Source organism: Manis javanica, chromosome 4 (genome assembly GCF_040802235.1).
Source record: "Manis javanica isolate MJ-LG chromosome 4, MJ_LKY, whole genome shotgun sequence".
Lineage (NCBI taxonomy): Eukaryota > Metazoa > Chordata > Mammalia > Pholidota > Manidae > Manis > Manis javanica.
In genome coordinates, this window is record NC_133159.1 from 85,757,247 (window position 1) to 85,768,211 (window position 10,965).

The 10,965-nt window shown below is 31.0% G+C and overlaps 1 protein-coding gene across 3 annotated transcripts in view; it reads left to right on the plus strand.

The window, feature by feature from the left end:
- SLC35A3 (solute carrier family 35 member A3) overlaps positions 1 to 10,026 on the plus strand; it is a 61,361-nt gene extending 51,335 nt beyond the window's left edge. For 2 of the 3 annotated variants that reach the window (XM_037024651.2, XM_037024648.2), the window contains exons 6-8: positions 226 to 344; positions 1,820 to 1,953; positions 6,224 to 10,026. In XM_037024651.2, coding sequence (XP_036880546.1) covers positions 226 to 344; positions 1,820 to 1,953; positions 6,224 to 6,314 — 344 coding nt within the window. In that variant the 3' untranslated portion in view covers positions 6,315 to 10,026. Of the gene's footprint in view, positions 1 to 225; positions 345 to 1,797; positions 1,954 to 6,223 lie in introns of those variants that run through there. The other variant, XM_037024657.2, reaches the window with a different exon arrangement.
- Positions 10,027 to 10,965: the final 939 nt, after the last annotated feature.

A 10,965-nucleotide genomic window follows, 5' to 3' on the forward strand; every position in this document is an offset into this window, starting at 1 on the left:
TGGTAGCCCCTATTTTTCTATTCTTCTCTTTGTTTTATAGTCATAATATAGTATTAAGTATACTTTTGTCAAGTTTATATAAATACACCAGTAAAAGGTTTTTAAAGTAGTAAAATTTTATCAAAAAGAAAAAGTTAAATATAAAATAATTTGGAATGCCAATGGAAAAATATCTCTTCAGACAAACTAAATAACACATGACATACACTTTACATTTATTTTTAGGTTTCTTTGGGAGTGTATTTGGATTAATGGGTGTATACATTTATGATGGAGAATTGGTGTCAAAGAATGGATTTTTTCAGGGATATAACCGTCTGACCTGGATAGTTGTCATTCTTCAGGTAAAACTTTAAAGTCTTATATTTAATGCTAATAAACTTCATTTTAATATAGAGAATCCAAGTAGCTACTGATGTACAATGTGAGAAAAAAAAAAGTCCCTCCTGTTAGTGCTCTTATTATTTCTAGTTTATTCAGAGGTGTTAAAATAGAACTGATCTTAATGATGTAATGAAAACTTATTTTGCAAAGGGGTCATGAATTAACGTTGTGGTATTTAAATTTAATATAATAAAAGTGCAAGTTTAGAATAAAAGAGTTGAAGCTGAGGACAAATGTAACTTTTGATTTTTTTACAATTCTTAGAGTTGTACAGGAAGTATGTGGTTTGCCCATTCAGGCTCAAAAACCAGGTCTGGATATTTAAATTTGTAAGAGTTTACAGCCTCATATTGTAGTCACACAATGGAATATTCCTGTCAGATCACCTCACTTTATAATTTGAAATTGTTCAAGGGTTGAATAATTTCATCTTCAAAACATACTTGAATACTCTGGAGGATATTAAAATGAAGATACAAGTCACTGTAGGGTAAGTCAGGAGAGTTTATATATGATGGCTTTTATTCTAGCAAAGAGGGACATCCTCTCCCTTAAGTAGGGGCTGAAGACTTGAATAAAATGAAAAAGGTTTGGTGTAGTTGATATGAGGCATTCATTCAATAGGCAGTAAGTAAATGAATAAGAACATTGCCAAGAAGTATTTGGACTCAAACATCAATTTGTTTTGAGCATAACTGGCATAATTTGTGACTTTCTCTAATAAAGCTTCCGTCATTTGAGATACAATGAAAGTTGTTAAGGTGAGTAAACCAGATTTGGGAGTTTGTAAGTAAAATCTGGCAGAAGACAAAACTATGTAGTACGGTGAAACCTTCTTATTTAAGGAAGCACAATTTGGAAGTTGAGAAAGATTTGGTAGAAAGTTATTTCTACACTCTTAAAGAAAGAGAACGATTAAAATTGCTTTAAGAAGAGTAATCTAACAGCAATGAAAAGTGAATTCGAATGGGGAGTGGCTAGAGGAAGAAAGCTAATTAGGAGGCTCTTGGAAAGGCCAGTAAGATAACTTTCAAGTTACACTTTATTTTTTTAAATACTCAGACCTAAAAATATTTCACTAATCAGCACTGTGACTAATTTTCCCATATTTGTCTGAACAAGTAATGCTTAATTACTAAGTTGGATGAGGATAGATGTTTTATTTGTAATATGATTAAACTACATTATAACAAACTGCAGATTATGCTGGCAGTTACTTTGTCAGATAACCTTTTGGAAGTACCAGATACCATTAGGAGGGCTATTGAACAAAACCTAGAAGTCTATTGGTTATAAGATATGTTTAACAAAAATCACTATAATGGGATTAAATTTATAGGACAAAAGCCTAATACTTCATTGAGGAATGAGATTGTTTCAAATGACAGTTTTATATATGTTTGTTTTTTTAAGTAATCTTCTAAAACTTCTGCAGGCACTTGGAGGCCTTGTAATAGCTGCTGTTATTAAGTATGCGGATAATATTTTAAAAGGATTTGCAACATCTTTATCCATAATATTATCAACATTGATATCCTACTTTTGGCTACAAGATTTTGTGCCAACCAGGTAATATATTCTTTTCTATATAAGTACCCAAAAGTATAGACAAGAATAAGAATTCTTCATAAGATCTGATATGAAAAGTTTTGAAGAATCATGGAAATATAATAAAAGGTCCATTTAGCTATATTTTTTTTAAAGGTTTCAAAAAAGATTCATGAAAGAAAATCTTCCACTGGAAAGGTTTTATACAAATTTGGTTAGCCAGAATTTTCCCAGTAGACTGGAATTTTTTTCTCCAAAGTAAAAAATCATATTAAAAAAGCTGGTAAGTATATAAAGTCATAATATAAGTCATGTAATGACATTTTTAAGTGTAGAATTTATATAGCTAAAGCCAGGAAAGTGGATGACAATCTTTAAGAGGAGATTTTATATACAGAAGGTAGCTCTAAACTGTAGTAAGTGGTGGCAAAAAGAAGAGTGGTTTGGAAAGGAATTGCAAAAGGAATAATGAGTGAAGCAGGAGACCATGGACTGTGTAGTGGCATGGATGCCAAGGGAGGAGACAGAGGAAGAATGAAGGGTAATGAATATGCATTACAGATGGTTTTGAAGGTCCTATTGTTATTATTATTTTTAATTACTAATTGTAATCCCAGAGTAGATTACATGATACCATACTTTGATTTCCTCCAACTTTACTTCCCTCATCTTCTCAACTTCTAAATTGAGTCTCCCAAGGATCTGTCCTTGGACCTCTTTTATTTGCACTCACTTGGTGATCTCTATTCTTAAGGCTTTAAATATCTTTATACTAATAACTCTCAAATTTGAATTTGGATTCCAGGCTTATATATCTAATTGATCATTTGACATTTTCATTTGAATGTCTACTAATAATTCGTTTTCTGTTCCTGTCAGGGTTTCCCAATTTAGTAAGTGGCAGCACCTCCATTCTTCCAGTTCCTTAGGCCAAAACCCTCCTTGACTTAGATAAGAACAGTTTATTCAGAGTAATCTAAGAGAAGGCAGAGTCTATACACTAGGATATAGATAGATTCATAAGAAGAAGTTGAGATGTATGGAAGTTATTTTTGAAGTGAAATAAGAAGTAGTAAGGACATCAGCTTCTCTTTATCCTTCTCTCATATGCCATTCTAATCCAGAAACAAATCCTCTCAACTCTTTCTTTTTAATGTCTTCAGAATCTGACCATTTCTCATAACCTTACTGCTACTACTTGGTCCAAGCACCCTCATTTATTATCTGGATTAACAAAATAGTCTCCTGACTTGTCTCCTTGCTCCTTCTCTTGCCCTGTGCTCCCCAATTTTCTCTGTGTAGCAATCAGCATGATTCGTTTCATGTAAATCAGATCACCTGACTACTCTGCTCAGAAACCTTTTAATTGCTTCTGATGACGCTGAAAAATTGTCATCATCATCAATGGCCTATTTGGTTTGGTCCTTAGCTACCTTTCTGTCCTCATCTGATGTTACTTTCCTTTTGTTCTTTTTTTTTTTTTTTTTGAGCTACTACAGCTAAAGTAACCTCTGCTGTTGACATTCACTTAACCCTTTACTCATCTTAGAATACGCATTCCCTACATATTCGCATGCATACTCCCTCACATACTGGCTGAAATGTCTCTCTATCAAGAGACCTCCCTAAATAAAAGAGTACCCCTCTCCATTCTACCATTCTTACTCCTTTCTCCAGAAGACCTATCATCTGATCAGTAAGGAAAGCCAGAGCTTGGCATGTAATAGGTACTCAGTATGTTCATTGAATGAATGTTCAAGACCTTAAAATTTTACTACAGTTACTAAAATTCATTTATATTATTGATAGTGAGATAGGGTTATGGATGGAATTTTGAAGTAGAAAAATATAATATGCTCTTCATAGTTTTATATTGGAGACTTATGGTTTGATTCTTTTCTAGCAATCTGCATATAGGTCTGGAAGTTGAATGTTAAGATCTTTAATTTTTCTAAGGCATGAATTTAAAAGTACTTCTGTTTTTAGCTTAGTATAGGAATGAATTACTTTGGTAGTGAGATGAGCCCAAGAACTAGCACCTAATATCTTAATGATGCTCTCTTTATTCCCTATCCATTAAATGGGGAAATTATGTACTTTAATATTATTTGAGAATGTTTCAAACTTGTGAATTTTTCAGGTACACTTAAAAAGGTATACTTGTTTCAAAAAAAAGAAAGATCTCACATAAGGCTAAAGGTATTAACTTAAAATCTTTGAATCATGCAAGAAAAAACAGTGAATGAACAAGCAAACTGGGAGATGACAAGAGAATAGTAGTTTGTCAATAAGATATACACTTGTATGTAAATCCAAGTTTCTGATGGAATACATAAAGTATATTGGGGTGAAGATAAAAGGAGAAAAGATAATGGTACTGTTATTATTGAATGAATGAATGAATGATGTTTTGAGAATATACATAGGACACCCAGTCTGATGGGGGAGATGGATTATTTTTCCTAAAATAGATAACTGCCTGTCACTGTACTAGATCCTAGAAAAACAGTAATACATCAACATGATATGGTTTCCTGTCTTTAAGGAAGTCAGATGATTAGAGAGGTAGACATGTGAATAAATAAATACAGCCTTATAATCAATCCAGGAATGGAAATACACGTACAATTCAGTTGGAAAATAGGGCCCAAGTCCTTGAAATTATCACTAAATTCTGATAGTTTTTTCTTCAACAGATATTTTTTTCTCTAAGAACCATTGTAAAAAAACTGGCTTGAGAAGAAGAGGTTTCCTGACATTTTTAGGTATTCTAGGAGATACTGCTAGAGATATTATAGAATGGGTCCCTGCAGTGGGTAGAAATTTGGATCAGACAGATTTTCAGTTAAGCATGTGATTCTATGTAATTCCAGAGTTCCAGAAAACTAAGAAAAGGTCTTTATACCTGACAAAGGAAATTTTCAGTCAGAAGCTTATCTCCAAAACCTGAATAATTATCAAATATTCCTTAGGTAGTAATTTTCTTCAAAATACATTATAGGAAGTTTAATGTTATCTTAATCTTACATGTATGCTGCCATCTAAAGCTTTTGAAAAATTGTCCATTTGCATTATTTCAACACTAGATATTTATCATAACAGGTAATTATTGAGCTCCCTATGTATGCTAGGCACTGGGGGTATAATAATGAAATACAAGCATGTGGTTGAGCAGGGGAACAGACATGTAAATAATGCATTATTTACTACAGAGCGATAGGTGTTACCATAGAGTAACTCTGCCTAGGGGAATGAGTCCTGAAGATATCAGACCTGAATTGTTATGAATAAGCCATTTTCTTGGGAAAAAGGGCATTACAGGCAAAGGGAATAGCATTTATAAGGACATTGTCCTAAAAGGCACTTTGTATTCACTGAATGGATAAATTATAGATTGGGTGGGGTGGAGTGTGGAGGAGGTTGGAGAGACCACAGTAGGAAGGATTCTTTATGTCTTAGTAAGGATTGCTGATCTTTTTCCTTTATAGAACAAAATTATTTTTTAAAGCATGGGAGTGACTTTGAACTGTTAATAGAAACTTTAAAACCAAGACTAAATCATATCCTTATAACAGCACTTTGAAGAATATACATCTTAAAATTTAAGATCAGTATTCTAGTTTTATGTCCAAGTTAAGCTCCATTATCAGTTTAAGTTCACTCCCAGTTTATAGTAGGGTATATTCTATCTATGGATAGATAAAGAAGAAACCAACTCTACTTGCATTTAATCTAATTTGTTTTTGTAAAGCACCCTATAAAAATTGGTCTTGAGTTTTACTTACCTTGGATTTTAAACTGAACTTTACTTAGGTTTGAAAGGTATGCAGTTTTCCCTTTATATTTTCAAATATTCTAAAACAGATAACTTATTATTCAATATATTGTAGGCAAAAGGCATATTAAGGTAAAATGCAACATTTAAAACTCTTTGCTTTGGGAGACAATATAGTACAGGATGGAAGTATAGGCTTTAGAGTCAGACATATGTGAATTTGAATCCCATTTTCCACTTAAAGTTGTGAGGCTTTTAAGCAAGTTACTTAAACATTCTAACCTTCAGTTTCCTCATATATAAAAACATGAGAAAATACTAATACTTCCTCATAGGGTTGTTATGAGAACTTAATGAGATAATGTGTGTGTAATGCTTAGCTGAATACCTGGAATGTGGTAAGTTATGTTGCTGGACCATTTTTCCCAAATTATAATTATTTGTATAAGTAAAGAAATAGAATCTGTTTTGTATTTAATCTGATTTTCTCCTTTTGATTTTTCTTCATCTTTTTAGTGTCTTTTTCCTTGGAGCCATCCTTGTAATAACAGCTACTTTCCTATACGGTTATGATCCCAAACCTGCAGGCAATCCCACTAAAGCATAGCCATATACTGTCTTTAGCTGGTTTTTCACAATGGTGCACTAGAAATCTCAACATTAATCTTGCACAGAGGACTTCTACAGATTCTAAGAAGATACCATCACACTGAATCTGATATTGTTGAAATGGTCTGAAAATATAAAAGTGTAAGGACAAAATATGTGTACTTAACAAAATACCTATTGCATCTAGAAATCAAAGCTTGAAAGTATTTCCAGGGATTAGAATAATTATTGGAGAAAACATGAAATCTGAGTTTTAAAAGATTTTACCTTTTTGATTGCTGCAGAAATGTCCTATGCATTCTTTGCAAGAGCACACAACAAATGTCAGATAATTTTTGAAAATTTGATCTATTTAATCTTATTAAATGTTTTTTATCTTACTCTTTCTGTACCAGTATATCAAATCACATGGAATATTCAAACTTTGAAAACTATAATTACCTCTTAAGCTGTGAAGAAATAGAAGTATGATTTGGAAAACATTTTCATGTATCAGATTTTTATATTTATACAAAAGATTACTAATCAAAGGATTGCTAAATGTTCTTTGTTCAACTACATAGAAATTGATAAAGTAATGTTCTGAGTTTGATTTGTCAGAGAATAAAATTCATTTTAAATTTAACGAAGAGAAATATTTATTTCTCCATCTACATTTTAAGATCTTGCAGTGCTTCAAAACTGCTGAAAGCAATCCATTTGCTCCTGTGCTAGGTATTAGCCAGTAACTTCCATTAGTCCATTAGTGGAGTTTTGTCCTTAATTCTTAACTGCATTTATTTTCTGTAAATCAGATAAATTCTTAATATTACTTTAAATTTCTCTGTGCATTTAATTTCCATGAAATATTTAAAATATAATTTAAAGGGATTAAATACTCATTTAATAATTTAAAATAATTATTGTCTTATCTCCATTTGGAGAACTTTGAACTGTCAAAGCATATACTGTATAAAATTAGAATGTTTTTAAATTAATATTTCACTCATCAATCTATAAAAACTTCCTTTAGTCTACAACTGTTAACAAACCAAAAAAAAAAAAAGGATAGATGTCAATAAATTGAGACCAAATGACTTTTCTTAGAGACATTCCAAATTGCCATGATACTATTTTATTTCAAGTGGCACTGTAACTATAAATTCAGGGCTGCTCATAAGAACTTTTAAGGCACCTCATAAACTCATCCCCAGGAATATTCTGATCACATGTCTGAGAGAGGTAGCCAAATTCTGAGTTCCCTTCCAGTGGCCCCACAAAAGCTGCTGGGAAGGAGCCACCACTTTGCATTAAAACAGTGGTTTCTTTTCCATCTTGATAAGCACTGGAGTTGAAGTTGCACATTACATGAGTTATTTAATAAATTGGTTCAAAGGAGAAAAAATATAGTAGAAACAATAAGATGAACTGGTGGGCAAAAATACTTTCTAAAATTGGAATATGGGTTTAATTTAATTATTGACTATAGACAAAAATACTTATTGTGTATAAGTGATTTCTTTTTGTACTTTTTAAAAAGTCTCCCATTCTAATAGAACTATGAAAAATAAGTATTTTATATAGTTCTAATGGATTTTATTATATAGAACTTGGCTCAAAAATACCATGTTACAAACTGTTAGGTACTTTTGGCTAATTAGGATGGGCTGTGCTACTTTGCTGATGCAAACCTAGTCTCTACAGGACATAGGCTTAATCTATCTATTTTGTCCAGAGTTTAAAAGTGTTTAAATTATGAAGTATTTTAATCCATTTGCTGGTGATTCCAAATTGGCACCAAGCAAGCTTTCTGGAAGCCTGAATTATGATAGTCAGTGACCACCTTTTAGAATATGTATTTGTTTAATAACTCTACCACATTTCTAGCATGGTCTTTTTAGACCACAACAACATGCAGACTTACATTTAATTACCTACTGCTAAATTCTGGAAATGCACAGAATTCAATACTAAATATAAAAATGTATGTTCAGCCCACATTGAAGTAATGGGTACATATGTATTCAGTGTGCATTTACAATTAATTGTTAATTCAGGTTTAGTCTGTCCTTGTTTTAACACTTCAAAAATGATACAAGCAAATAATTGAATATCAGACATATTACAGTAATAATATATTTTCAGGTGTCCAAAATAACACAATTATCAATATTCCCAACAAAGAATAAAAATATAAGACTTGTAAGAAAGGACAAAATAGTCTATTTTCAAAACAAATTTTTATTAGGCATAATTTATAGTTTTCTAGGAAGCTTGAAAAAATTATTAGAGATTGGGCTGTGTAGCTTATATTTTAATTCATAAAGAAATAATCATATTTGAGAAGGTGGAGCTGTATCCTAGATCATGTCATATATACAGATAATGCCATTTTCTTGTGTGTGTGGTCTGTTTTTAATGACCTCCAAAAGCCTTATTATATCAATCTTTTATAATAATGACTCCCTGATTACTTAAATTCTTATACTTTTTAAAGTATACTTATCTCTCAACTACTTTGTTCATTATAAAAAACATGCTAATCTATAGGATTACAGTGCCAATTGGTAGTTGTATTGAAAATTAAGAATATAGTATCTGGGAAGAAAAGTTTGAAATCCAACATGTAGATGTTTCACCACAAATTGTATCAATTCTTTAAAAAGTGATTTTATAGAAGTTGTAGGCTACTTTTATGGTGGAAATGTAGTTTAGAGATGCAAAACTTAAATGTTTACATCAATTTTTATTGACTATCACAATTTCATAGAAGGAAAAGTAGTTTGGTATTTAAACTAGATTCTAAGGAAACAAAATTGAAATGAAACTAGTTGACTGTGCTTAGTAGACTTACTGTAATTCTGACTGACCTTAAGAATTGATACTTCTACATAATAAATTATTGGACTTTTAAAATGTCATTGTATAGTCAATTCAACTGTGTTTTGTTTTTAAAAACAAAGTTTAGGATCATTTGTTTTATTTACACTTTCATTTTTACATTATTTAATTACATATGGATGTATGCTTTACATAAGAAAAGGTTTATTAAAGATATTTATGCTATATTGAAAGTCATCTTAAGAATCTTCCAGATATTTAGCATATTTAAACTAATTGCAAGACCAAAGAAAAAGCACCTTAATAAAAATCTGGTCCTTTGTGCCTTGCTTTACCAAATATTTGACTTTTCTGGAAGAATTACTGTAACTCACAACTGTGGACACATGGGAATTAGGACATTTTAAGAATAACTATAATTCAATTTTTGATTGTTTCAACATTTTTTCTTTAAATCTATTATACAACAGAATGTTAAATTAGGTATATTATATAAACATTAGCAAACAGTACTTATTTAAATAAATTATGGCAATTTTGCCCCATCATTGAGCTTTTGAAACTTTAACAATTGTATATAACCGTCATTTTGTTGTTTTATTTCTAAGATATAATTTACTGTGATTTTTTAAATGTTTTTAATCATTTGAATTCTGAATTTGTCTAGATGTCTATGTATTTCATTTATTTAGAAAGATTATTTTGGGTTTGGTAATGTGATATGTATATTTAAATTTTTTATGGACGTAATTTAGAGGATGTATACATTGGTCTTTTGTTAAATAGCTTTTAAACTGATAAATTTCTCTCTCTGTCTTTTTTTGTTATCCATTTATTATCTACTTAGTAGATTCATGGAGAGTATTTTAATAAATAACCATGTAAATGTCTTCCTATATTTCCATGTTTCCCTATTAACCTGACTTCACCATGAATTAGTTTCCTTTCCATATATAATCAAAATTGACTCTCTGATCTTCTCCCTATCTCTATAGTTACTTTTATCATGTGTGATCTTCCTCTCAATTTTCTACCCTATGCTCTGGGCATGAAAGACTGGGTCTTATTTAAACTAGTGAGAACTTCTCTCCCTGTATGATGATAACAGCCTAAATTTTTTAAAAAATAAATTATCTCTTTGCTAGCCTCAAGGTTAAGTAATTACAGTAACTGGCATATGTTTTCTTCATAATTTAAATGTATTTGCTTCCATGGTGACTGTCAATTCAGTGCATAGAAATCAAATGATAAGCAATATAAAGGATATTATTGCCACGTCTATTACTGAAGTAACCTTGTACAAAATACTTTGTTTTAAAAGATCACTAAAATAAGAACATCAACATTTTTTAAATGTATACTTTTCTTTATCTTCTCATGAAAAAGCACTAACTGAAAATCTTAACTTTTTTGGTATCAAAGTGCTGCTTTTGTTGAAAGTCTCTCACAATCCTTGAATCCCAGTACTATGCAAACACACCTCAAAAATCTAGATTTTATAGCTACTACTGCCATTAAACAGAGTCAGATAGTGACCAGCATTAGTAATCATAATGGCTGTTATTACTGTTCTTATAAATCCTTCAAAACAAAACTGATGACATACATACACATTCCAGAAAATAGCAAAGAGAAAATAAATAGCCTCAAAAGCCTAAAAATTTAAGATTCTACTATAGTAGAGAGTGTCTTGGTGAGTACATATTCACTGGTTTACCAAATTCACTTTCAGGTCCAATAATTCACTAGAAAGACAGAACCCACCGAAAGCTATTATACTCACATTTTACAGAGAAAGGACACAAATTAGAATCAGCCAAAGGAAGAAA